Below are 26,761 nucleotides of genomic sequence, written 5' to 3'. Positions count from 1 at the left end.
GTGAGCGGCGACAGCAGAAATCATTCTTGAATGCTTTTTGGCTCAAGGAATTTAAATACTGTGGATCATTAAGCATTTCTTCCTTGGGTTGAAGTGTATTGGCAGCATTACTTATGCATTCTGTGAGTAAACATTTGAAAGGTTTCTGAAAAATTCATAACAAGGCTGTTCAAAAATTCTCTGTTCCCTTAATTCAGTGAAGTTGTAACGACTGTGATCCTGTGATTCCTCTTCTGAAGTAAGAAAATAGGGCACAAATAAATAACATGAAACTATCTGAAATCAGGCACCAGTGAGAATGTGGTTTTATCCAACATCTTGCTATTGTCCCTTCTCTCTTCAGCCTGGCCAGCTTTTCTTATGTTCACCTCCTTCTTGTTGGCTTGCTGTGATGCGTGTTTTTGGGCCCTCTTTTCTCTGCAAAATTCAAGGAAACGTTTGCTGTAGTTCTGTTTGTAGGGAGGAAGAAAACTAAGAATTTCATGCATTTCCCATAATGTAAGCATGAGATATACACTGAAGAATCTGAAGTTGGTCTGTTAGATACGCTAAACAAATGCAGGATTGGAATAAGTAATGATTGATGCAATGGAAACAAACCCTACCAATAGAAGAAAATGCTGGTTGTGTACCAAACACAGTTTTACCCACTTCAGCTTGAAAACTTGATGGCAGACCTTTATTCAGTTGCATTTCAAGCTGAATTTTTGTGTGATGTAGAAAACTAATGTTCAGTTCATTTGCACCATCTTAGAGACTGTGTCACAAGACAGGAGACCTCCCAAGCTTGCCTATACTGCAAGAGGTGGTGGTGATAAAAGTTTGTTCAACCATAGTAAGCCAAAGGCAACAGGTATGTATGAGGGGTCATTTTTTAATGTAAGATTACAAATTTATATTGCTTTGAGAAAAAAATTGCCTTCATTCATTTTTGTAGTTACTCATCAAGTTAAGTTTGTCTGAATTAGTGAATACTCAGAATATTTTCATCAACTTAATTGTCATAATAAGCATAGTTTACAGTTTTCTGGGGTTTTTTTTATGTGTTGTTAAAATGCATGCAGAAGTTGAGACTACTCAACAACCAGTTTGAGGTTTAGCAAAAATCCAGGGGCGTTACCATACAGCCCAGTCCTCTTCTGAAACTGTGGTTTGTTTGCTTTTAAACTGAGTTTGCTGTTGACTTTGTTCTGCTTAAGGAGCTTCCAAATATTTAACCATGGAGCAAATCTGTTTAATAACGAGCTTATTAATTTTGCTGTGATTCAAAACCAAAATGAAGTTTTATAAAACATAGCTTTATTTTGACTTTTGGTTCTGGCTAGATTTTTTCCTAAGGGCTAGAACAAAAGGAAGTAATGTGTGTGTGTACATAAGTATTTTTAAAAGGCATAAATCGAAGTGCAGTGTTGTCTTATTTCTGCTGTCAATTTGGGGCTGTGAAATACTAATGACAGGATGTGTGCTCTGTCAGCTGTTGTTCTCCCTTGCATCTTTTGCTAACCGAGATGGATGGCCTTCACTGAAGTAACTGGTTGTATGTCAGCACAAGTTAAAGCTGTGTGCAATTGGATTGGTAGTTTATTTACCTATTCTAAATTTTTTTTTAGCTTTAAAAGCAAAGATTAAAAAATGCCTAACGTAAACTGTTTCTCAAACTGCTTTCCTATATCCGTAATTCATAGTAACAAAAAATTAGCACTTGTGGATGGTTTTCTGCCTTTTCAGATTCCTAACTTTAATTTTCAATTTGGGTGATTGATTAATGTCAGGGTAAACTGCTATCTGGTTGCAAGCTTAGAACTGTTACTTTCGATGCAAGAGTTGCTGCTTTGTGGAAGGGCAGTTCTGTTATTTTGGAATTATGGTAACAAACCAAGCTCTCTTTCACAGGATAAGCTAACCAGCTGTGAAGGGCAGTGAATCTCTTCAGTACAACATGCTTTCTTTTCCAGGATCTACCTCTGAGCCTGGAAATAGAAACAGGTCTGAAGTCTTCTACACATTAAATGGCTCATCAGTTGATTCTCAGCCTCAAGCAAAAACAAAACCCCCGTGGTATATTGATGAAGGTAATGAGAGATGATAGTCTTTCACATGGGCATACGTTTCATTTCAAAAAAAGTGCATTGTATGTTCTTTACATAAAACAATTACGAATTTAGAGCAAAACAGTTGGAATATGTAGAGGAAAACATACTGTGTTGTATAGTGTTTCAGAGCCCCAGTAGAAATATACTGTCTTAACTAGTAGGCCTGTTTTTCTCCTGTGTGTGGATTATGTCTTGGAAATGTATTTGCAGCACTGTTGGAATGTGCATGTCTTGCAGGCAGAATAACAGCTTAATAGGAAGACAGGATACTCCTTGTTGTAGGCAACTGTCTATTCTAACTGTATATTGTGTACATTTTTCATCCTAATCATATAGTTCCCTTAAGTCTGTAACAGTGCCAGGCTAGCTGATGAGTCTCAAAGTAGGAAAAAAAAATGTGTCACATACATACATACACATATGTCTGAGTATTTTAAATTATTTTTATAGTATCTCGCTGAATTTTCATAAATTTAGGTGTGTATACTGAGAGCATCAGTGGATCTTTATTTGTTTTGCGATCTAATGTGTATTTGTCTTCTGATTATTGTTTCCTGAAGCGTGGCTAACTGAAGGGGTAAATACTAAATTAGCGAAGTTGATTTACAGTGGAAACTTGTAGCAGAAGTAGGCCCTGCATTCTGTGATCTGTAAAAGAAAATTGGTTAAAACTGTTCATGGTGGCCTTACAGATGTCAAGAGTGGAAATTACATATATAAATTAGTTTTAGTTTATTGTAATGTGTAAGAAAGAAAGTGACTTTTACTCTGTAAATATCAATTGTGTAATAGAGACTGCATAGAGAGATGAGAGTAGATGCAAAACATCTGTGTTTATTACATCTAGTTGTGATCTCACTAATTAAGCACTACATTAGTTGTGGTTCATTAAAACCCTTTATTCTCTATGGACACAGATAGATTCCCTGTAGTAGAACCAAAACATGTTGTGGTGCAGCCAAGGTGGAAAAAAATGCTTTTCCAGTTGCAAATCATGTCCATAAGCAATTACTCATTTCTGTATTAACTGTGAGCTGAGTTCTCTCCTCAGTTGTTCAGTGTTCCTAGTTTGACTCACTACAGTAATCACTGGGGCTGTTTACTTGCATTCAAACACCAGTTCTGCCATGGGTTACTAAAAAACATTAATTTTAAACCTTCATGTAATTTCTGGTTAACATCTTTCTTTGTGCTGCGTGTTTTCATTGGTTGTGTGATACAAGTTGTAGGGCTATAGTAGTTTTCTCAGCCAGTTCTGTCTCTGGTGTTTTGAAGTGACAGACATCTTCCTGCATTTCTCCAGCTTACTGCTTCCTAAACAGGACATGCGTTAAGTCAGATGTAGTTGCAGATATATATATTGATTTGACTGCTAAGCCTCCCCTTCGGTAAGGAGGGGGAGGTGCCCCAAACAAAATCTGAGTTAACATTTTGTTTTTGATTCTTAACAGTTGCTGAAGACCCTGCAAAATCACTTACTGATTCATCTTCTGGATTTGGGCATTCTTCGCCACCACTGCAGCCACCTTTAACAAACTCTGTGACTACAGAAAACAGATTCCACTCTCTCCCTTTTAGTTTGACAAAAGCATCAAGTACTAATGGTGCTATTGGACACAGTCCTCTGTCTTTATCTGTTCAGTCAGTCATTGGTGATGTAAATACTACAGCTAACCAGGAAAGTCCATCAACAGGAGGCCCTGTTGGTAACTCTCATGGTCTTGAAGCAGGTTCCTTGGCTGAAGTTAAAGAAAATCCCCCATTCTATGGAGTAATCCGTTGGATTGGCCAGCCCCCTGGGGTCAATGAAGTGCTAGCTGGACTGGAACTGGTAAATATCATCTGATGAGTTGATTCATATTAGTATTACTTATCTGCTTTATTTTTGAGAGTTGGTGTCTGTATACTTTGCAGTAGTGGTCAGTCTGGAGGAAAATTTGCCTGAAGTTGCTATGTGATCTCCTTGTAATGTAGATGAAGTCTCAGATGGGCTCTGACTTTCATGGCTGCCCCAGGCCTTATTCTGTTAATAGGCTCTGGGGTGGCTTTGTGTAGCAAAGCGTGATTGAATCAGGAGTGTAGGTGACTGATTTGCTTTGTAGGTTACTTGCTTAAGTGGAGTGTCCTTTGTCCACCTTACTTACTGGGCTTGTCACTGAGGCAGAAATCTCCGTGCTCTTTAAAGGCTCTGTGATATACAGTTCTGTAACATAAATAAAAAAAGTCCCGGGTGTCAGAGCCTCAAGTGCATGTGGCACACCAGCAAGCAGGCAGTGTCAGAGTCCATCAGCAGAATTGCAATACTGATTTTGGTAATCAGCGGTAGCAGAATTCTTGGTCTCACAGCTAAGTGTTTGGTGTTCCTACCAGCCCTTCATTAATTCACAGTTGCTGCAAACATGAATTACTTTTATGTAGTTAGAGTTACTCTCTAGTTGCTGCCATAGTAGTGAATGGCTGTCACTGATTAACATGTGTGCAATTAGAATAATGTAGGTTGGAAAAGGCTTTCAAGATCAAGCCTAGCCATCGACCTGACCTGCTGAGTGCTATCATTAAACTGTTAGGGATGTGGAGTTGTTTATTTTGGGATCATTTTTGATAAAATTTCAGATAAAGTAATGTACGGTTGTATGAAAAAACAAACAATTTTAGCAAAGTAAGTGAGAATGCAACTGATGTTTCAGCTGTTGGAAAAATCCTGATGTTTGTGGCTTCGGTGGGTGAAACTCAGTGTATAGTTTGCCACAGGTGTTTGCATCTGAAGGTGGTTTTTGTTAAACTGGGCTCTTGTGCCTGTTTGTCATGCATTAGATCCTAGCATGTTTTGTAAGCAATAATATACCTTAAATCATGTTATCAAGGATATTCAATGATTATAACTTGTTATACTTCAGATCTAGCTTCTATTGCCTTCCTTCATGTATTATCTTCCTTGATGTGTCGTATGTAGTCCACAGTGACACTGAAAGTATTCACACTTCAATACTTACTGATTTTAATTGAGTTCTGAAAGATGTTTTGTAGTACACATGTGCTTCTTCTACTACAGAGGGCATCTGGATTAAAGGGCTAGCTTAGTTAAAGTCCTTAAAGCTGAGTAGGTTTAATTCTTGCTCTCATCTCCCGCCTCCCCCACGTTTCTTCTGAAGAAAGTGCAACACTTAATTTCCGCAGTAAATCCAGGCAAACACCTCAGCTGAAGCTTTGTACACACGCTGAAAAGCAGCAACATTGCTTATTAAGCTTCAGAGTACTCGCAGGGTGATTTTTTGGGGGTAGGTATTTTAATTCAACATCTAATTACAGAATTGTGGAAGTCTGAAAAAGTGGTGAATTCTCACTTTAATTTTCAGGAAGACGAATGTGCAGGTTGTACAGATGGAACATTTAAAGGAACTCGATACTTCACTTGTGCTCCAAAGAAAGCTCTTTTTGTTAAACTGAAAAGCTGCAGACCAGATTCCAGGTTTGCATCACTACAGCCGGTTTCCAATCAGATTGAACGCTGCAACTCTCTAGGTACCAAGCTTCTGCTTATTGTTTATTTATCAGCTGGGAACTGACACGGGGTTTGGTTTCATTGAGCACTTGGAGATATATTCTGTAGAATATAATGCTACTCTGACTTTTTTGTACTTAATGGTAATTTAAGGAAATTTCATAAAACTTGGGAATTTATGTTGTAAAATTTTTACTTTAGAAATTGTGAAGCAATCTTGCTGAAAGTGGCATTAGCAAATCCAGTAATGTGGGGTTGCAATATCAGAAATAAGTTATGTTTCTGTCAAATGACTCGTTTTCCTAAATACTGAAAGAAAAGAGAGTATTTGTACGATATAAATGAGTGGTGGAAAAGCTAACTTTTTTTTTCTAAAATTATTAGCTTTCTTGGGTCATGTCATTTTGCTTGGGAGAACAGCAAAGGATAAAGCATCTCGGTATTAGCATGATGGTGTGGACAGGGCATTTAAACTGAGAATTTCACTCCTACTGGGCAAAATTAATTCAGTGCTGCAGGCTATCTGAAGTACTCCTGTGTGCACTGTGTGGAAAGTGAGGCCTTGTTCACTGTCTGGAAGAGAGTGAGTCTTAGCTATGATAAAATGCTATTCTAGTCCAGAAAATGAATGTTTTGTGCTAAGGCAGCAGTTTAGCTATAAAACATTAATAGGAAAATCTCAAGGGGGATAAAATTGGAGGCTTTAAAGTGTCTTTTGAAAAAAAAATTTCAGCCTTTGGAGGTTACTTAAGTGAAGTGGTAGAAGAAAACACTCCTCCAAAAATGGAAAAAGAAGGTTTAGAGACAATGATTGGAAAGAAGAAAGGTATCCAGGGTCATTACAACTCCTGTTACTTAGACTCCACCTTATTCTGGTAAGTTCACAATTTGTATAGTGGCATCCCAAGGTGTGGGTTAGTGGGAGGTGTATGCTAGAAACACAGAACACGCAATTCTTGCTGTAATGATTCTGTTTTTATTACTGGGCAGCTTAAAAAGTCATGCATTACACTCTTAAGCACATACTATGCTCTTTAACATTTGAAAAAGTTCTGTAGGATTTGTTGCTTAATTTGAAGTGCTAATCAATCACCTGTGTGTCTGAATTGAAACTGGCCTTTCAGTATTTAAAGGGAGTTTATAAACAGGAGGGAACAACTTCGTATAAAAGATAGCAACAGGATGGGGGAATGGTTTTAGACTAAAGGAAGGGAGATTTAGATGAGATGCCAGGGCAGTTTTTTACTGAGAGAATGGAAAAGGCTGCCCAGAGAGGTTGTGGATGTCTCATCCCTGGAGGTATTCAAGGCCAGGTTGGTTGGGGCTCTGGGCAGTCTGATCCAGTACTTGATCTAGTGGTTGGCAGCCCTGCCTGCAGCAGGGGGGTTGGAACTCAATGATCCTTGAGGTCCGTTCCAACCCATGTCATCCTATGATTCATACTCTTCTAGACTGTGTGACTCCATGGACTTTTGAAGGATCAGAGAGGATGTGGGTGGGACGGGGTCAGTGAGGAACTCTTTTAACCTGCTTGTAGAATCCTGCCTTGGTAACTGGTTTTGTATTCTGCTGGCATAAGGGTATGGGGTTAGAGGGGACCTTTACTACTTAGTGCAGCTGTGTGTTGTCTTGTGTCCGTAATGATCTCATTTTGTGCTTGTTTAGTTCTTTAATTCTTCCCGTTGCTTTGCTTTGCTCATCTTACGTTGTTTAGGCATCTGAATGGTTCTATCTTCAGAATCAAAACCAACCTGCCTTCTTTATCTTTCTTCTGTAGCCTGTTTTCTTTTAGCTCCGTTTTGGACACTGTGTTACTCAGACCTAAAGAAAAGAATGATGTAGAGTATTATAGTGAGACTCAGGAGCTATTGCGAACGGAGATTGTGAATCCTCTTAGAATGTAAGTAGAGACATAAACCAGTCTTCCATCTAAAATAAATTCTATAATAAAGCCTGCTGCATACACATTCCTGTTGCAAACCTGCCAAGTTTCCTTAGCTGTTTCTTTTTTTTTTTTAATTAACAATTGCTCCTTATAGTAAACTTCATCAGTGCTACCTGGAAATAGGTGCACGTGGTTTGGTGATAAAATACATCAGTCTGTATTTGGAAATAGAATGAACATAAAACTTTTGTAAAATGTGTACAAGAACACTGATAAATAACTTACATTCATTTATAATGTCTGTATTTATATCTTTATTATTGCTGTTCTTGACAACAAAAGTATTTGGGTGAACTTACATGAAGCTTCACAGTGTCGTAGACTTCTAGGGGCTTACAGAGCTTCAGTAATTCTACAAGTGACCAAAATTTACTAAACACAAAATTAATTTCATAATTTCTCAGGTATAATGAGCAAAGGGAGTGTGGCAAAAATCTTTATTACGTGATATTTGTCTTCATACTTTTTTTTAAACCTGCAAATAACACAACTCTGAAATTCAGTGGGCAAGTTTCTCCTTGGATTCCTGGAGGAAGATGATGTCTTCTTAACCATTCCTTCCCTAGTTTGCCTGGTGTATTCCAGGGCTCTGTAGTGCAGGTAGTGGGGCACACAGAGAGTGCAGCAATGTCAAGTGGCTGAGAGGACTGAAAGGGTTACTCATGCCATTCCACCATGCTTAGAATGTCCTCTGTACTTTACAAAAAGTTTGACTGCTGAAAGCAGCAGCTCCTCAGATCAGAAATACAGTTCTGTATCTTGCTTAAATACAGTAACTCTTTATTAATGACTCTGATGGTGCTGTTGTATGTTAAGTGGTACAAATTAGTGTGAAAACAGATCAGAAGTAGCTGACTAATCAGAAAGAGTTATCCTCCTGTCAAGCTACAGTTTAAAAACCCTCTTTTAACAGTTATGCAGGAACACTGAGTAATGTTCAACATTCAGAGAAAACTGGGAGTCAGGTGAGTATGAGGAGTCAATACATAGCTTTGCAGAAACACCGTACACAGTTACAAAAAGATCTGCAAGCCTGTGTTTCATCACTTGAGTTTTTTCTTCTCCTCTGACTTGATTACAAACTAGCTAATAGCTTGTTAAACCCATTTATCTTAGATATGGATATGTATGTGCTACAAAAATAATGAAACTGAGGAAAATACTTGAAAAAGTTGAGGCTGCATCAGGATTCACTTCAGAGGAAAAAGGTAACTGGGAAGGCTTTTCCTTTCTTTACTATTTTTAAGAGTTGTACTACAAAATACATCTGTTATTATACAAAGTAGAACACAGCTTTTTCTGGAGCAGTAATATCTGTACCAGAGACTTGAGTGACCACTGGATGGTAAAAAGGTCTTTTTTTTTTTTCTTGCTTCTTCTGTCCTATAAGGAACCCCCTAGCTTTATCAGTTTCTGCATCCAGTCTTTTTCTGACTGGATTTATTGCTTTCCTGTGCCCGTGTCTCCATGGAATGAGACGCTCCCTTCTAGTAGTTAGGGGAGATCTCAGAAACAAAGACTGTGGTAAGGTTGTGGTCTCTGTCCTCTTTCAAAATGTCACTTTGCTTCCTTTGATCTTTCCACCACAACATTCTGTTGCCATGGTGATTATACAGTATTCGAAGAAACAAAATGTGTAACATGTTAGGAAAACCAAATCTCAATCTTTTGATCTTCTGCTGCGTATAATGATTAAGTAGCATTTTCATTATGTAGCTGTTCTGATTTTGTGTGGGAGAACACCATGTTCTTTGAAAATGCTAAATGCTGAAAACTAATATTTATTGCAGTTAGTGGCAGGAAGAAAAATAAAACAGAAAACTGCTTGGGATGCTCAGATCTCTTGGAAGCTAATGCTGGTTTGTTCTTGATTAGAGAGCTCATTCTCTAGGTTAGATGAACTTTATCATACTGTGTGTTTTCATACAAGTGTTAACTGTCACGTCTTCACCTCTCCTCTTCAATTTCTCAGTTGTATTTTGAAAACTTTTATTTCTCCTGGGGAAAAAAAGAAACAAACTGTGGTACCAGATGACTCCTCTGAAATGCAGAGTGTCTTTGCAGTCTGTACTGGAAAACCCTGTTAGCTTGTTGAGAGCATATGTCTGCTATTAGGGCCATTTGAGGCCAAAAGAGTAAATAGAGGTTTGTGCCATCAAAATGTTCGTGGTTTGTCATAACCTTACCTTGAAATATCACAAAATGGTACAAATGAACCTTTATATTCTTCTTATTTAAAGTTTTGCAGCTTTCATTCTTAAAAAGACTTTATTTTTTTTTCCCCAGATCCAGAAGAATTTTTGAATATTTTATTTCATCATATTCTAAGAGTTGAACCACTGTTGAAAATAAGGTGAGTCTCTTTTCTTTGTTGCACTCATTTGTCCGTAGAGGCTGATGGGGAGGGACTGCTGCCTTTCTTACTGAGACATCTTTGATTTGTGATTATTATTGCTAGTAGGGCTAATAAAATTACATGGACAAACTTGGCGGTGTTCCCTATCATTTTTGGTAGAATGTGTTTTTCCCTATTAATGTGTTATTGCAAAAACTCAAACTTGTCATGACATGAACAAAGATTCCCTGGAGCTGCTGATGGGAAAGCCTTAGTGTCTTCCTATTAATTGTGCTGGGGAGAGGCTAGTGTATACCTTACTAATGAAGCCTACAGCTTATTCTCCTTATTTTTGGGACAAGCTTCAGGGTTTCCTGATTCGGTGTTTCAGCCATGGAATCAGACTTGTATTTCTTCATGGCTTGTGAAAGTATTTCAGTGGCTCACCTTGATCAAGTTTTGCTGCTGTAACTTCTGACAAAGTTAACAGATGCTGACATGTATGTAAGCCTTCACTCTAGCTATGGCACTACAAGGATTCAGCTATCACAACTGAGATCAAGAGAGGAAGGGATTGTTGCACATGGCTGATGTTCTGCTAGCTGGCACCTGATATTTTCAGGTTCCTTGCTGTGTTCTGTGGCATCAGTAGTGCTGTGTTTCCTGTAGTTCTTACATTCTTTCTTTATCCCAGGAATTGTATCAAGCAGAGCTGGGCAGCCCCCCGGTATATTTGAGTCGGTAATTCAGTAATATAAAAACATCTTTAAAACATACTTACGGTGCTTTTGTTTTTTAAATAGTTTTTCTACAGTCAGTCCACATCTAATGGTTGCATGGTTGCCTGTTACTGAAGGCATTTTGTTGTTGCTGGCTTTTTTTTTTTAAGCACATATATTTCAAAGTAAAAAGGATGCTGTAGAGACTGTTTTCTTGTAGTTAATATTTTCTTTGCAAAGTACAGCTGTTGTTATGGTAGATCTGATTTTTTTTTTTTTGAAATCTATTTTTAGATCAGCAGGTCAGAAAGTACAAGACTGTTATTTCTACCAAATTTTTATGGACAAAAATGAGAAAGTTGGAGTCCCGACAATCCAGCAGTTACTGGAGTGGTCCTTCATCAACAGCAACTTGAAGTTTGCAGAGGTTGGTGACAACTGTGGCTGTGTCAGAAATACTGATAGCTACATACTGTTCAGCAATGAGAGAAAAGTGGGATTGGGTGTGAAAGGAAAATGCAGATGTGTTGGGATGGTGGAGTGGTCAGTGGTACATGTTGGCTACATTACAGAAATATGTTATGGTAGACTTGGTGTGCGTGTTACCAAAATTGCTTTGATCTATTTAGCCAAGGAATTACTCAAAACTCTGGTTACTGTTGGTAAGTTGCCTTAAGATCTAGTATTTTGGGATTCCTGTGATTGTAAGAAAGCTTTACAAAGGACAGGCTGAAAACAAACAAAAAAGCCCCACAAAAACCAACTTAAAAAAAAAATCTTTGTTTTTACAAGGGATGTAGGCCAGTATTTAATATCATGCCAGCATAACTGGAACTTAAGACATTTGATAGTGAATTAGATGCTTGTTTCCTGGGTTTTAGCTGTAGATTTTTTTTTTTAAGACTTAATTTTGTCTTGACTTTTTTGTTAGTTTTTTTTAAGACTGTAGGCTGCAACTGTAAATAACATCTAAATACATTTATAGCATTAGAAGAAGTATACCTCTAAAGTTAGATAATTATCTTTTTCAAGCTTGCCTGATTATTTTCTAACTTTTCATGTAGGCTCCTTCTTGCCTGATCATTCAGATGCCTCGATTTGGAAAAGACTTCAAAATGTTCAACAAAATTTTTCCATCCTTGGAGCTAAACATAACAGATTTACTTGAAGACAGTAAGTATACAGTATTGTGATCTGCAAATAAGAATGTAGTGAGATTTACAGCTAAATCTTGTATTTTCCTTATATGTGGCAGTGTTTTCCTTCACTGCCACAGCCATCAGCTTATGTTATGCATCTATTTGCTGATGTCAGCAGAGGTAGAGATGAAGACTGATATGATGAGAGAACTATTTTAATATAACCACCTTTTTCACTTGTTCATGAGTTTATATAAATTCATTTTTTTCCACTGTTTGCAGCTTCCCATTTTTAAAACCTTTTTTCTTCCACATTGTTAAAGAGAAGAAATTAAAGGGAAGAAATTAAATGCAGTTTCTGCTTTGATTAGCAATATGGTTTTAAGTGTTCTCTCTCTGCAAAGTAATAATAATCTTTTCCATACCCTTCTTCTTACGCAACTTAAGAGGACTCCTAAATGGCAGACTAACATCTTGTTTAAACCTGCAGCTCCCAGGCAGTGCCGTATTTGTGGAGGGCTTGCTATGTATGAGTGTAGAGAGTGCTATGAAGATGCCGATATTTCTGCTGGAAAAATCAAGCAGTTCTGCAAAACCTGCAATACACAGGTAAGCTGCTTGCTGTCTGCGTGGGTTTATCCCAAAAGGCACATACTGTAATAAGGAAAGTATAGGGAGCATTAGTGAGCTGCTCTGCCAGGGAAAGCTGTGGCAAACTGGGAAGGCCGCATGACCCTGTAATGAGTTTGTCAAGCTTTTCTATACTAAAAGTGTGGTGAAGGAGCCGTTGCAGGCACCTTAGAATTTGTTCCCAGTATTCTTTAAAACATAATTTTACATTTTACTTGTTGGAATTGGTAAATAATTGCATGATATAAAACCATTTAATGTTTAGAGCTGTTGGGTAATTGCATGAAGCTGTCAAATTCATGGCTTACTTTCAAGTCTTGAGCATATTAGAAAATTCTTGCATGAAATCTGACTTCCCTTCTGAATTTCTTGGGAAATACTGCACTACACTGATGGGGGGGGAAATAGAATAAATATTTGCTACTGTTACTTTGCAGTTCCTTCTCTGGGACCATTAATCTTCAGCAGGACTGTTCTTCTCAGCTTTGTCTGCCACTGAAACAAATAATCTCGAGTTGGTTTTTTTCTCTTCTGAAATATTACTTCAATTGCAGGTTCATCTTCATCCCAGGAGACAGAGTCATAAATTCAATCCATTGTCACTCCCTAAAGATCTGCCAGACTGGGATTGGCGACATGGCTGTATCCCATACCAGAAGATGGAGTTGTTTGCTGTCCTCTGCATAGAAACAAGCCACTATGTAGCTTTTGTTAAGTACGGGAGAGATGACTCCGCCTGGCTTTTCTTTGACAGCATGGCAGATCGGGATGGTAAATCTTTAATTGATTCTCTTTGGTTTTCTCTAACTTTTTAAATTGTATCACAGTTCTAAGTTTCAGTGCCTATTTATTTCCTAACATTTGGTGATATTAGTGTCATCTCACTTGAAGCATTTAATGCTGGGACATTAATCTTGACCCAGCCTTTCTTTAGCATGTTGATATCATAGCAGACTTAATGTGTATGGTCTGATTTTCAGCCAAATTGGATGCCTTAGTAAGTAGATGGTACCGAATTAACTGGAGAGATCTTCCAGTGAGGCTTCTAATGGTTTTCTATATTTTGTAAGTTTGGTAGAGAGAATTTATTTAAAATGAATTTATTTAAAAGTTGCAAGAACACATTCCTTCAGTCTTTTTAAATGGATGTACACGATTAGCAGATTGCAAATATCACTTCTATTGCTTTTGATTAAATGACTTTGTGATTCCTAATACAACTTCACTGCAGTAATATGGTGCAATCTGTGTTACTCCTTTGAATCTCTTTAGAGTTAGCAGTGGGAAACTTACCCTATAATAACACAAATGTCAGGAAAACAAATATTCTTTTAGATATTGCTGCATTAAACTGTAACAAGGACTGTGTTGAATTCTGATGCCTGTGAAAAGCAGCAATAGATGCAAATGTTGGACTGAATGCAGCAGTTCTTTGCATGCAGAATTCTTGAGTCCCTCCGTGGTTTGGTGTCTTTTTTTGGGGGAATTATTTTTATTTTGGGGGAGACTGGGAGGAGTGTTGCCTCCTGCCAAAAGTGAAACTGCTGCAGGATTAATGTCTTCTTAACACCCACGTGGCAATAAAGCTTTGTATGGAAGGGCTTGAAACGTGTGTGACTTAAGTCTGTTAAGAATCACTGTATTCCAGGAATGTAGGATCATGTGAGATCCTTCTGAGCTTAGCTTTTTTTATCACAAACAATTTTCTTCAGCTGGAGTTACAAGCTAAAAAGTGTCTGCTAGGGAACAGTGCCACAGATGTCCATACTTGTGATTGAATTGGCTCAGCTTACATTTAAAATGGCCAGGAGCAAACTCCCTTTCAGTCTTGCAAGTCAGGTACAGACAGTCCTGGCTTATAATTTCACTTTACTGTTATTTGATATCACTTTATTAACAAATTCAGTAGCATGCAAGGTGGAGTGTGTGTTCAGGTCACTCTCCCAAAGCTGTATGGGATTTGTACTGTCATTGTATACCCCGAGAGCCCTTTCTGTAGCACAGTTCTGGCATGGTGGGTTTTTCTTTCTTTGTTAGTGGAGCTTGCCAGATGATTAACGCCTCACCAGTTTTTTTCTTATACAGATAAATATTACAGATGCATGAATGTTTCATCAGAAAAGCAAGTAATTGTGGTTGATATTATATTTTTCATTACACTTTGAAATCTCTGTGCAGAACAAATTATGCACTAATAATTTATTTTCTTTAAAGGCTGACTCTGATGCCACAAGCTGTTCTGTAATTTCTCTGGAGCAAATATGCTTCTCATACCTTCTTGTGAGCCCTGAAGTAGTCCAAAATAACACATTTTTTTTTAGAAGGCATTTTCAAGAATTAGTGATGCCGTTGTAATTAAAGTACATCATAAAGGGTAAATGTATGTAGATGGAATCCTAATGCTCATCTGTTTCTTTCCTCATGTGTAAAAGGAGGTCAGAATGGCTTTAACATTCCCCAAGTGACCCCATGCCCGGAAGTTGGCGAATACCTGAAGATGTCTGTAGAAGAACTGCACTCATTGGATTCCAGAAAAATTCAAGGTTGTGCACGAAGACTGCTTTGTGATGCTTACATGTGCATGTATCAAAGTCCAACAATGAGTTTATACAAATGAACAGTGCCCTCTGGAAAACTGAAGAAATGATATCGAGATTTCTACTGTTGTGTTCTCTGCATTTTTTTGTTAGTTTTGATGCAACCGTTGCTGGCGATGGATGCGATGAGAAGGAAGAAGCTGACTCTGAGAACAAAAGGATCACTGTTCCAAAAACTACATGTGGAGTTCTGATGTGGAAGTATTTAAGCATTTTGCACTCTAGGAAGTGTGCTTGTGTGTGTTTGTTTTATAAACAAAGTCTAAATGAAGTTACTAAAACTTAAAAGCTTTAAGTGCATTCATTATATCTGGACATTTTAAACAAAAACGTGGAGTTATTCTCAGGAGAAACCTCCTTAGTCCATTGAGAATGTAAAGATGTGGTGTTATTGCTCGGGTGAGTTTCTATGGACCAAGGATGATAATTCTTGTTTCTCTCCCCCCCTCAGCGCTGCCTTTTTAAGCACCATCGATTCTTCAAGAGAATAACTTCAGTTTTAATAGGATAAATGTTAAACTGTTCATTGCATTTTAATTCTGTCCTGTTAGCTGTCTGCTACTGCATCCTTATCAGTTCATACATTTACATCTTCAAAAATTAATGTCCATTATTTAAACATCTCAGTTCCTGTCCTATGGAAGTCAAGCACACTGATTTGCTGTTTGGGAAGTTGGGATTTCTGGAGAGGAGAGAGAGCAGTAAGGGGAAGGATAACTGCTTAAAATTAGCTATGCGAGGTTATGTGTGTCTAACTGTGATTTGTAAGGAAAGCAGACTGGAGCAGATCATCAGCTGTATACAGACGATTGGAGGACAAAATAAAGTAAGGAAAGGACTGCCTCAGGGAATGGTATTAAAATGGACTCGAGTTCTTGGTGAAACAAAACTGACTTTTATACAATACGTTAAGCTACTACCTAGGAATATATTACACATCTGACTCTTGATGTCAGGATTACTAATGAATATTAAAAATCTCTGCTAGGAAAAATGAAACTAGAAATACAAGGAGATGAGAGTTTTACAGTATACCAAGTACTGAATGAATACTAATTTGAAAAGCTGCAAAATCTGTATTGTGTAAAATACACTTGGAAGTCTGGTGGTTCCTGTTTGCAATGAATTTTTTGTTGTTGCTTTTTAGCTACTTCTGTAGCTAAATGCTATATATATATGTGTGTACACAGTGAAATCTGGTTGTACAAAGGAGTTACAAATTGCATATGTATATGAGCTGTACATTTTCAACTTGAGATGTTTTATATGGAAAACTTCCTCCTTGGGATCAAGTCCATATAGAAAACGCAACAGGGAAAACTGCTTTATCCACTGTTTTAAAGAGGATGGAGTGTGATCCTGTGTTGTAGATGTTACTTTATGCTTCTTGAAGAAAACAAAACTCTCCCTGTGGGACATGCTCTCTACCACTGGGTTGTGCTAGAGCAAGGTAGGGAAGTGCTCAAAGGACTACTCTGTCAGCTCTAAGGAAAACAAAGGGGGGCTGAGAGCACTGATCTGTTCCCTGGGCATCTGCATGAAGTGTGGTCTGAGTTTTCACTCTCAAGAACAAAGAAGTTTTTTGTGTCACAGCTGCTTTTGCCTCTAATAATCTCCTGGCTTCCAAGGCCCCTTGCCTTATTTATCTCATCTGTGCTCCTGGCAGAATGCTCATTCTCTAGTTGCAGTACTACTTTTGAGTTCTTAAACTCCTTTTCTCCCAAAGAATTCCTGTAAGGCTTTATTTACCTGTTGGATTCTGTAAACATTGGTCAGGGGAGGGGTCTCTTTGTTGACCGTGGTCCTTCCTTGGCTCTGGGAAAGCAGCTGCAGGTGCTCAGTTGTGTTGACAAAGATGCCATAGAAGCAGTGGGTAGGGACTATAAGGTAAAGACGACTAGACAGCTGCTATTTACTTTATAATGTCACTTACATAGGGGGAGCACAAAGTATGATTACCACCCCCTCCCCCCCCCCCCCCCCCCAAAAAGAAGACAATTAATAACCACAGGACTGAATTAAAGTAGATGGGTGTGAATAAATGAACTGCTTGGCTTCCTGGCTGCAGTTTGTCTCATCTGACTGCTCTATGGTAATCTAGCAATGTAAGTGATGTGTCACGGAAACTAACCTTGGTTGTCTATCTCAGGAAGGATTACACAGCAAACGGCTTTCACTGTAAAAGGAAATGCGTAAAATAAGTTCAGAATTCAGCATGTGTCGAAGGGGGATTGAATAAGTTCATGGGAGGAGAGCCTGCATTTAATACCTGCCCTTCTGGTAAATGTAGTGCACACAGTTCCAGCACCCACCACTGATGGCTGTAATGCATTTAGGTATGTCCCAGGTCTTTTTTCCTTTTTCTTTTTAAATATGGCAGATGCACCCCTAAATTAATAGCACTTCCTCACTTCGATGACTGCTTCATGGTTCGTCTCTCAACTCTTGCTAACAATGGACTTAATGTGTGAGTAGGAAAGCACATACAGCATACGGTTCCTAATGTTCAAGTACAGTTGGGAGGGGAAAAAAGGGACTGCAGTGCTTAGTGCTTACCACTAAAAATCCCCAACCCCAAAGCACCGTAGGCTGCATCAGCACTGCTGTCTGTTGGTAACTGGAGGAGAAAAACCGCCACATTATCTGTCTTCACTTCAAGCTCTTTAATATACGTGTTCCTGACTCTGCTCTTGAAAATGTAGTCCTGTGTTTTACCCAACAGCTTCGGCAATGGCTATTTTAAGTACTGCGTGTGACAGGAGTTGCTCATAGAAATGGTTGGTTCATTTCACTGCACTTATTTTTCTTGTGCACTTTATAGATAAGCCTGGTCACCACGCTCCCTACTGCCAGCCTGTGTCATACAAAGCTGGGGCACAACCTGCTGCAGCTCGCAACTGGGTGGGTTCAGACCTGAGGTGGTGTAAAAAGCAGCTTGAAAGCTTTGTGTATTTCTACCACTGTAACAAAGCATGTTTTCTCTGTTCTTGATGTTTTTGCTAAATAAACATCTCATGTTTTGTGCACAGATCATCTCTTTAAACTTACAAGCACTGTCTGCAGAATGGGGTAGGGAAACAAACCATTGTATCAGGTTGCCCTGAACTAGCCTTAACTTTTCTTCCCCAACGGTAGAAAGCAATTAGCTGCTGCTGGAATGTACCATGTGTTCTTTCTGTATTGATTAAAAGTATTATTCTTATTGCTCTCTGTACTTCTTTGGGCTGGGGGGGGATGGTTGGGCTTTGAGTTTTGGGGTGTCAAACACGGTAAAGAAGGCAGTGTTGCTAAAGATTGCATTACTTAGACGAGGGCTTTGGTGGTGGCTTTCAGTATTTCTAGAAAGCTTAGGAACAGCTGCAGTGTGTTACAGCAGGTGGGGCGTGCGGGTGGCACGGCGTTCGTTGGCACCTGCTGCTCCAAGGGAGAGCCGGGAAAAGCTGCTGTAGCTGTAGCTGCAGATAGGAGAGATCTCGTGGTGAAGAGTGAGCACAACTGCTCAGCCCTTTTGGGCTCACGCTGTTCCTTCAGCACTCTTCCCTCGCTGCCACAGGGCGCTCTGCACGTACAGCGTGGGATGTATTCTCTCCGAAAATACTGCCAGCCCCTATCTTTAGGTTTCTCTTTTTTAAATTCGCAGAGTTTAACAACTAAGCTTTTTTTTTACATCCTTATTGCAGATCTTGGCATACTTGTAACAATAAATTTTCTTAAGAAAATTTACTTCGTATTTCTGCAAGTGGAAACAGCTCCCCTCCACTCTTAAAAGCGAGGCTTTTCTTTGAAATAAGTTTACTATCGGCCTTTTTGAAAGCCAAAGCGCGGCCCTTCCGTGCATCGCTGCGGAAATGCCCCCCCAGCTGCTCCCCCACTGCCCGCCGAGAGCTGCGGCTGCGGCTGCGCTTCGCGTGTTCCGCCACTAGAGGGCGCTGCCGGCACCGGCTGCACAGTGCTCACTCACGCGCGGCTGCACGGATACTGTAATCCATTCCCACGGCCGCGCAGCAGAGCTTCCCAGGGCGCAGCGCAGGTGATGGCAAACCCGGTCCACGTGAAGCTGCTGCTTGAGGGGCTAAAGCAGGTGCTACTGGGAGCTGCAAACTGCCTAAGGAAGTTAGAGGGATTAGTAGTGCTCACTAGACGCTAACGATGGGAAGCAGTGTGAAAGCAGCAGCAGCTTTCAAACACGAACAGGCACGCAAAAAGCAACGTGACAGAAAGAGAAAAGCACGAGGTGAGTCCCAGCCCTCGCCCTCACCTGCTGGTCCGGGCCCGCTCTGCCCATACACACCTCAGCACACAGCAGCCCTGCAGGTGCCCACGAGCTGTGAGTGCAGCTGATGCAGTTTATAACTGAGCTCACAGCACAGTCAGAACATTCACACACAGAGGTTATGGGTGGGGAGGTGGAGGGAAGCCCACCTTCTGGCCTGAAGCCCAACCCCGCCAGGCAGGGCAGGCAGAGCCTGAAGGCAGACAGGAGTGATGTAAACACGTGTTGTAAGTGGGGAAACCATCACTGACAGAAGGGCAGCCTCAGCTCCCCCACATGGTTTGCAAACTTCCTACCTTTATGTTTCCAAGTCCTCTTCTCATCCTATTTATCACTCGTTATCAGCTGGCTCCCCATTTAATGAAGAAATCACATATCTGAGAATGTAAACATGAACAGCACATGAGTTCTACAGTCATTTCTTCCGCTCCAGCACTGAAGCTGGCTGGATTCACCCTCACTTTCTAATGAGCCCCGACTGTTTGCCAGTGCTCACACACTGCGATGCCATCCACAAGGCAGCACCTCACATCCCACACTGCATGTTTTGTGTTGGTTGGTTTTTTTTTTTTCCTTTAAACCGTGCAGATTTCCCACCTATCAAATTCATTTGCAAAGGTAATTCTCCTTCTACTCATCTATTACATTAAATCAAGGAATAAATAAATTATAATGCAGCAATTACGTGTGTACTGAGATGGGGAAGAGCTATTCACAGATGCAGAGCTAGTTGCCCAAAGGTGAACAGACTTCCCCTCTCTCCTTACAAGCCAGGTAATGATCTTCCCATGATGGAGAAACAAGCAGCTGCTACACATGTAAATGAAACCAAGGGATATATGAGTTCACGCTACAGTGCTGTTCTTCAGCCTCATTATTATTGTCACATTATCAGTTCGTCTGTGACTTTTTCGCTGAATATTTAAAGATAGGGTAGGGGATGTGCAATTATTTTTAAACATCCTTCTGTCAGATGATGTCTGAATGAACACAGGCATGTTGGCTCACTTTGCTACCTACCCTCTGCCATGCAGCACAACTGAGTTTTATCCCAGCAGAGCTGTGCCCAAACCAGTGCTGCTCTGAGGGAAGAAGCCAAAAGAAAAGGGAGAAATCCTGAAATTTCACACAGAACAGAAATCCCTTTTCGAAATAAGAAAAACATCAGCATTCAACAGCAAAGCTGGACAGAACAATACAGAGTGTATACTACCATCTCTTATAACTCTATGGCTATCAGTTATAGCATTATTGCTACGTGCTCAGTAGCTTGGTACTGCTGTAAGAAAAAAGCAGAATGCTCTTAATCCTTTTTTTTTTTTTTTTGCCCCAGAGTTCTTGCTGCTTTAGTTGGCATGTTCTGGGATGCTTCGTGTCCTTCACTTCACATCTATCTACAATGCTCATATAATAACCTAAGTTGGAAGGGACCCGTAAGGATCACTGAGTCCAACCCCTACTCACAGTTACGGAGGGTTACCTTTTGGTATGAAAAATCCTCATTCCTTACTTCAACAGCCACAGCAGTGGGAAATGCCATTTCAGACCCCCTCTTTCCTCCAAGTGCTCTCTCCCCCCTCTCCCCATATGCCTGTGTTTACCCACACCACACACACACTCCCCCATGCAAGATCACATTATTCAGAAAACTTGTTTTCAAAGGAGTGATTGATGCCCTTACTGCTCCTGTCCCAGCCTGAGCTGACTCTGGCAAGAATGAGCCATTAACACAGACGTGAAGAGATACAGCATTACCCACAATGTCAAGTTGCTTATCTCAAACTTTTTTATATTTAGAAAATTAGGGTTTTTCCCCCCTCCTTGCATATAGTTTGAGAATTTCAAGGGTGGCTCCTTGGTTAGCAGAGACTTCAGTGAAGCTACAGTGGTTGATTTATTAGAATCGATAGCAGGAAACAGAACTATCTCAGCAAATTAGTTGGGCTGATAGGAAAGCTGGCCAGCAGATAAGATGCAGTGCTGAGGTCTGACCCGGCCTGCAAATGCTTCTGATGGAGTCCGGCAGTTCCACCAGTGAGGATGAGCTGCTGCACAACAGAAAGTGCTCAGGAAGAGCAATGAGCGGGCTGGGATGTAGCAGGGCATGCAGGCAGCACATACCTGGGAGCAGCATCCCTCAGGCTGCCAGAGGGTTCTGGCCAAGGGGAGATCTGTTAGCTGACCCATTCACAGTATTTATGCAACAGGCTGTTTCACAAAGGAAACTGGACAAGTTTCTTTCTTCTAATCACATACTGCAGCCATGGAACTTCAAAGGTATTCAACAGGGTTGCTATTGAAGCAATTTTTTTGCTTTCCATTGCTGCACCTGTCTGGGCTCCTGACACACAGCAGCAGCAGCTGCAATGGGGTCCCATGGCAGCCAGTTCACCTGCAGAGCTTCCACTGAAGATATAACAACACTTTTGATACGCCATACAATCTGATCTTTTATCCAGGCAAACGTGAAAGCATCTCTCTCTCCCCCAACACTTCACTGGCTGCCTCCGCCTTACCTGTTTACACAGGTCAAAAAGAAATCCCAAAGCCTGTAATGAGTCCAGAGTATGTGTTACTTAGCACTGAACACACCTGGCTCTGGAACAGTATGCAGAAGCTGCTTAAAACCAGTTGGAGAAAAATGATACAGAATTATACACGCAAGCAGTATGATATGAAAAACTCTAAGTTGAGAGGATTTCAGTTTGGGAATCATCAATAACTGCGTGCATGCAGAAATAACAGCAAGTTTTGCACTGTGGTTAGCAGAATTCACACTTGGCAGAGGATGGGAAATGTGCCAGACCTTCTACAGCCTGAACCAATGGCCGCCTCTCAGTTCTAACAAGCGTGGGGAAATCACATGATAAACACAGGCAGGAATAAAATGATAAACATGGAGGGAGGAGGAAGGGAAAAATGAACCCTTTATTCAAGGTAAGAACTCAGTGATAAATAGATCTGTGCATATTTCCCAGCCTCATTCCTCACTTGCCAAGTCTGATGCTATTTTCATTAGGTCATGTTACCATACATGTCATTTTATACAAAGGTGCAGTATATCACAACTGGAGGTTGAGGTGCTTGTAGTGAACACAAATGAGCTTGTAATGGTCCATCTGCTTTGATTTTATTTAGTGATCCCTCAAGGGCTGGGAGCTAGAGTGAGAATAACAATGCTTCAACCCATCTGCTATTGTAGTACCAGCTCCAGTTGAATTATCACATGTTCTGAGTGGCTGGCATATGCTGTGACATAAAGCTACAAGAAAGTGTTGCTCTCCAGCTGTTGTGTTGACAAATACTTTTCAGCCAGTCATTAAGTTCAGCTCAATAACCAGGGGGAAACTGCAGCTAAAAGTTGATTATTATTTTATTTTATTTTAAGCATTAGAAATCACAAGTACAATATATTTTATTAAAAAATGTGTCACAAATGTCACACGTTGTATATGAGCTCTAACAATAAAAATTTCTTTGTGATGGCCATAAATTTGTGTGTTATAGGATTGGATGGGCATCCCTGTAACTGACAGTGTAAATCTTAGTAATGAAACTATGGCTAACCTCGTTTTAGAAGGAGCACATCTGAAGCTGTGTATAAACTCGTATAAACTCATTGGCTCCGTGGTGCTATGGGCCATGAGCATGCTCGACTGCACAAAGAAAGACTGTGAGATAGATTGTGATCTGAGGCCACATGCAGTGATTGATAGCGAGACTGCCTTTAAACCGAGGAGGAAAGCAACAAGGGCTCCAAGCAGAGGCATCGACCTGGTGCATGCAATGGGTTCAAAGGCTCATCTGGCCCTGCACCTCAGTCTCAAGGAGTGATTGCCAAAAGTGGCTGCTAACTCTTATGGCCTCTTCCACTGCTGGTGGCCTACCGAAGAGTTCTCATTACTCCGGAGGCACCCTAATACGTGTCCTCCACTTGAGAGAAGCCTTATTAGAGTGTTTGGGGACACTGCTGATGACGACAGATTTCCCTTTCTCCTTCCTCTCCTCACCTTGGGCCTCTCATGGCTACTGTGGGAATGGAATTCACCACTGTGGGAACAAAATAAAGGGAATTTCTCATAGGTTCAAAGGCTGACATACAGCCAGATACCCGTTGGAAATGTGACATTCCCTGCACTGCCTAATGCTCTCCTTCTGCAGAGAACGTACCCAGAGAGAGGATGTGCCATTTGGGCACTGTCAAACTTTCAGCGTTCAATGAGAACAGTGCAAATAAAACTCATTCTTGATGGCATTCCAAGCCTTCTCTAGAATTCTCACTGCTAATTTGAGACAGCTTGCTGCAGCGTGTGGAGGTAGAAGGGATCAGTAAGAGGGTACAACCAGGCCCTACGTGAACCCTCAGTGCTGCCCCCGACCCATCAAGGCTCTCTGGAGCACGGCTCTTGTGCATTTCTATTAACCACTGCATTAAGGATTCAGTTCTTAAATACAACTTATGCTTGTATTTTGTCTCAGAAAAACAATAGGCCCTGCTCGTACTGAAGCATTTCACTTCTAGAGGCTTATATTTCCTTTTGTATCCAAAGACCTGTGGGTGCCAGCTGTCACTGGTATTATGATCCCCTGGCTAGTGCAGGAATTGTTGATTATGTTGCCTTTTGAATCAGTTGATTACCATGAATAATACGCCAAAAAGGCTGTCACCATTTTGACTTTAACTATAACTGTTACAATTAATTATGGGTTTAATTAGCATATATGCCTAGCAGTAGAGAATATAATACTTCATGGGTAACAGATGATCCTGCAGCTGTAACATAAAGTGTGATACAGGTTGGGATACAGATAGTTATTAATAAATGGCTTCTATTGTGCGAGGTCCTTATTTATACAAATTAGCAGGCATGACAGAATCAACCCAAACTGTATAATTTATAATAATTGATTTCATTTTGACTGACCACCAATCGGCCTACTACATGCCCTCAGAAGAAAAATAGCCCTATTAGGATAAGTTTAATCCTAAACATAGCTAATGAATCCTATTACTTTAAGGTCATATTTGAAGCTTTTGTTAATTGTCAGAACCATTTTAAATTGATTAGAGTTAAATTAAATCAATGTAATGTTTAGAAAAACAATATTTCTAATGGATGAGGCCAAGCTGACCTCGAATAAACATATTTATCAACCGATTTCAGTGAATGAGAAGGCTAGCAGCTGGGCTCATAATTCACAATTGTCTATAATATGGGAAATGTCACTATCTAGGCAATTAATTATGTCAGGTAATAAATCTGTTGCTCACAGTTGACCATTTGCCAGTTGGGGTGACAATTCCCTCAGCAAGTTTATGATGTTTAGAGACACACACTCCTCCCCTAAAACCACACAAAATCTCAACACAGTGTTAGGGAGAATTAACATCTTTTCCTAACTGCCAATTACCTGACATCGTGTCAAACTGTGATAACTTGGTATGGTACCTGGTCGTTTTGAATACATGGATGCTCTACGATGAAGAAGTTTTGCTGAACTGTGTAGCAGCATTGCCCAGGCTAGAGGGGTCAGAAGGTATTAACATTTCCTTACAGGCAACCATAGCAAAGTGGCTGTTTTGCAGTAAATTACTGAATGGCAAAATGTATGGTAATTAAATAAATGCATGCCTTACACAAGCTTGAGAGAGAAATTCAGAATAGGTTAACGTGAATGAATCTGCATTATATTTCGCAGGTAATGACGGGTACAGCTTAATAGAGCAGGGTACAGGAAAAATTGTACACGGAAGTAGGATCGGTTTAAGGTTAATCACACATTCAGCAGCTTAGCAAAAATCCCACTATTCCTGAGGACAAAAGCTTTCTGTTCAGTATTTAGTAAAAAGCAAACAAACAAGCAAATCACCACAAGAAAAAACAGCAAAAGTAAACTTCCATGTAGAAAGGAAGATAAAGCAGTACAAAAATGGTAGAAGAGTAATCAGAGGCAGGTAAATTCTCTTTGTATCATAAATGCAGCACAAACTGTCCTGTATTGAACATCTGACGGTGGAGTCAGTGAGAGTGTAAAAAACACAATATTTCTATTAATAAGAAGTAGGATAATTGATGAAAAGTTCACAGAATTTAAGAGATTCCTGCCGTTATTTTAGGGTACTTATCACGTAGAACTAGACTTCTCATTTTGGACATCAATACAAGATGACGTGTTCTGGCCATCATGCTGAAGTGGCACTGTGTTTGCAATGGGCAAATCACAGAATTGTAGGGGCTGGAAGGGACCTCTAGACATCACCTAGTCCAACCCCCTGCCAAAGCAGGCTCCCTACAGCAGGTTGCACAGGTAGGCATCCAAGCGGGTCTTGGACATCTCCAGAGGAGACCCCACAAGCTCTCTGTGCAGCCTGTTCCAGTGCTCTGTCAGCTTTACTGTAAAGAAGCTCTTACACACATTTATGTGGAACTTCCTACGCTTCAGTTTGTGGCCGTTTCCCCCTTGTCCTATCACCACGCACCGCTGAAAAGAATCTGGCCTTGTCCCTTTGCCTCCTGCACGTTAGATACTTACAGACATCGATCAGATCCCCTCTGAGTCTCCTTTTCTCAAGGCTGAACAGACCCAGGTTGCTCAGCCTTTCCTCATAAGAGAGGTACTCCAGGCCCTTTATCATCTCTGTGGCCCTCCGCTGGACTCCTTCCAGGAGATGCCTGTCTTTTTTGTCCCTGGGAGCCCAGAACTGGACACAGTACTCCAGGTAAGGCCTCACCGGGGCAGAGTAGAGGAGCAGGATCACCTCCCTTGACCTGCTGGCCACACTCCTTTTAATGCACCCCAGGACACCACTGGCCTTCTTGGCCACCAGGGCACACTGCTGGCTCATGGCCAACCTGTTGTCCACCAGGACCCCCAGGTCCTTTTCTGCAGAGCTCCTCTCCAGCAGGCCATCCCCCAATGTGTACTGGTACAGGTGGTTTTCCTCCCTATGTGCAAGACCCTACGCAAGCCCTTGTTAAACCTCATCTGGTTCCTCTCTGCCCAACTCTCCAGCCTGTCCAGGTCTCACTGAATGGCAGAACAGCCTTCTGAGTGTGTCAGCCATTCCTCCCAGCTTCATAACATCAGCAAACTTGCTGAGGGTGGACACTATCCATGGACAATGAAGATGTAGAACAAGACTGGGCCCAGTACCGACCCCTGAGGAACACTGCTAAATACAGGCCTCAAATCACAGCTTCAAATACAATCACAATGGAATCAAATAAAGCAGTGAAAATGAGTACTCAAATGCAAGTTGTAAGTACATATTTTACGAACAGATACATAAAAGGCCCCTCAGTGATAATGCATAATGGCTTCCTATGAAGAAATGAAATTACAGACAATTTCTAAGTGTCCAAACAAAGATTCACTAGAAGGTCCTGCCAACAGTGTTTTCGCATCATTTCATGTTAGGAAACAAGAAATAACCAACAGAACTAGAAGTCATCAGACAGGGTTAGAATCTTCGTATGAAGCGCCCAGAATTCCACTCAATGGACAGGGAGACCTGATCTCCGCTGCT

General features: G+C 40.5%; 1 protein-coding gene and 1 long non-coding RNA gene across 11 annotated transcripts in view; one reads left to right on the top strand and one right to left on the bottom strand.

Moving 5' to 3' along the window:
- The window catches only part of CYLD (CYLD lysine 63 deubiquitinase), an 81,511-nt gene extending 64,569 nt beyond the window's left edge, over window positions 1–16,942 (top strand). For all 9 annotated transcript variants that reach the window (XM_046899708.1, XM_046899707.1, XM_040707151.2 and 6 more), the window contains 13 exons: window positions 755–853; window positions 1,956–2,072; window positions 3,545–3,924; window positions 5,450–5,615; window positions 6,329–6,470; window positions 7,373–7,495; window positions 8,657–8,748; window positions 9,827–9,893; window positions 10,889–11,021; window positions 11,659–11,767; window positions 12,224–12,342; window positions 12,918–13,134; window positions 14,796–16,942. In XM_046899708.1, the coding sequence (XP_046755664.1) occupies window positions 755–853; window positions 1,956–2,072; window positions 3,545–3,924; window positions 5,450–5,615; window positions 6,329–6,470; window positions 7,373–7,495; window positions 8,657–8,748; window positions 9,827–9,893; window positions 10,889–11,021; window positions 11,659–11,767; window positions 12,224–12,342; window positions 12,918–13,134; window positions 14,796–14,980 (1,949 nt within the window). In that variant the 3' untranslated portion in view covers window positions 14,981–16,942. The remainder of the gene's footprint in view (window positions 1–754; window positions 854–1,955; window positions 2,073–3,544; window positions 3,925–5,449; window positions 5,616–6,328; window positions 6,471–7,372; window positions 7,496–8,656; window positions 8,749–9,826; window positions 9,894–10,888; window positions 11,022–11,658; window positions 11,768–12,223; window positions 12,343–12,917; window positions 13,135–14,795) is intronic.
- Window positions 6,552–26,761, bottom strand: part of LOC124417147 — a 90,056-nt gene continuing 69,846 nt past the window's right edge. For both annotated transcript variants that reach the window (XR_006931238.1, XR_006931239.1), the window contains exons 7-8: window positions 19,530–19,610; window positions 6,552–7,416 (exon numbers count right to left, since the gene is read on the bottom strand). This is a non-coding gene — a long non-coding RNA (uncharacterized LOC124417147). The remainder of the gene's footprint in view (window positions 7,417–19,529; window positions 19,611–26,761) is intronic.

This window comes from Gallus gallus, chromosome 11 (genome assembly GCF_016699485.2).
Source record: "Gallus gallus isolate bGalGal1 chromosome 11, bGalGal1.mat.broiler.GRCg7b, whole genome shotgun sequence".
NCBI classification, from domain to species: Eukaryota; Metazoa; Chordata; class Aves; order Galliformes; family Phasianidae; genus Gallus; species Gallus gallus.
The sequence above is the reverse complement of the archived record's forward strand: the minus strand, read 5'-3'. Positions and strand labels throughout refer to the sequence as shown.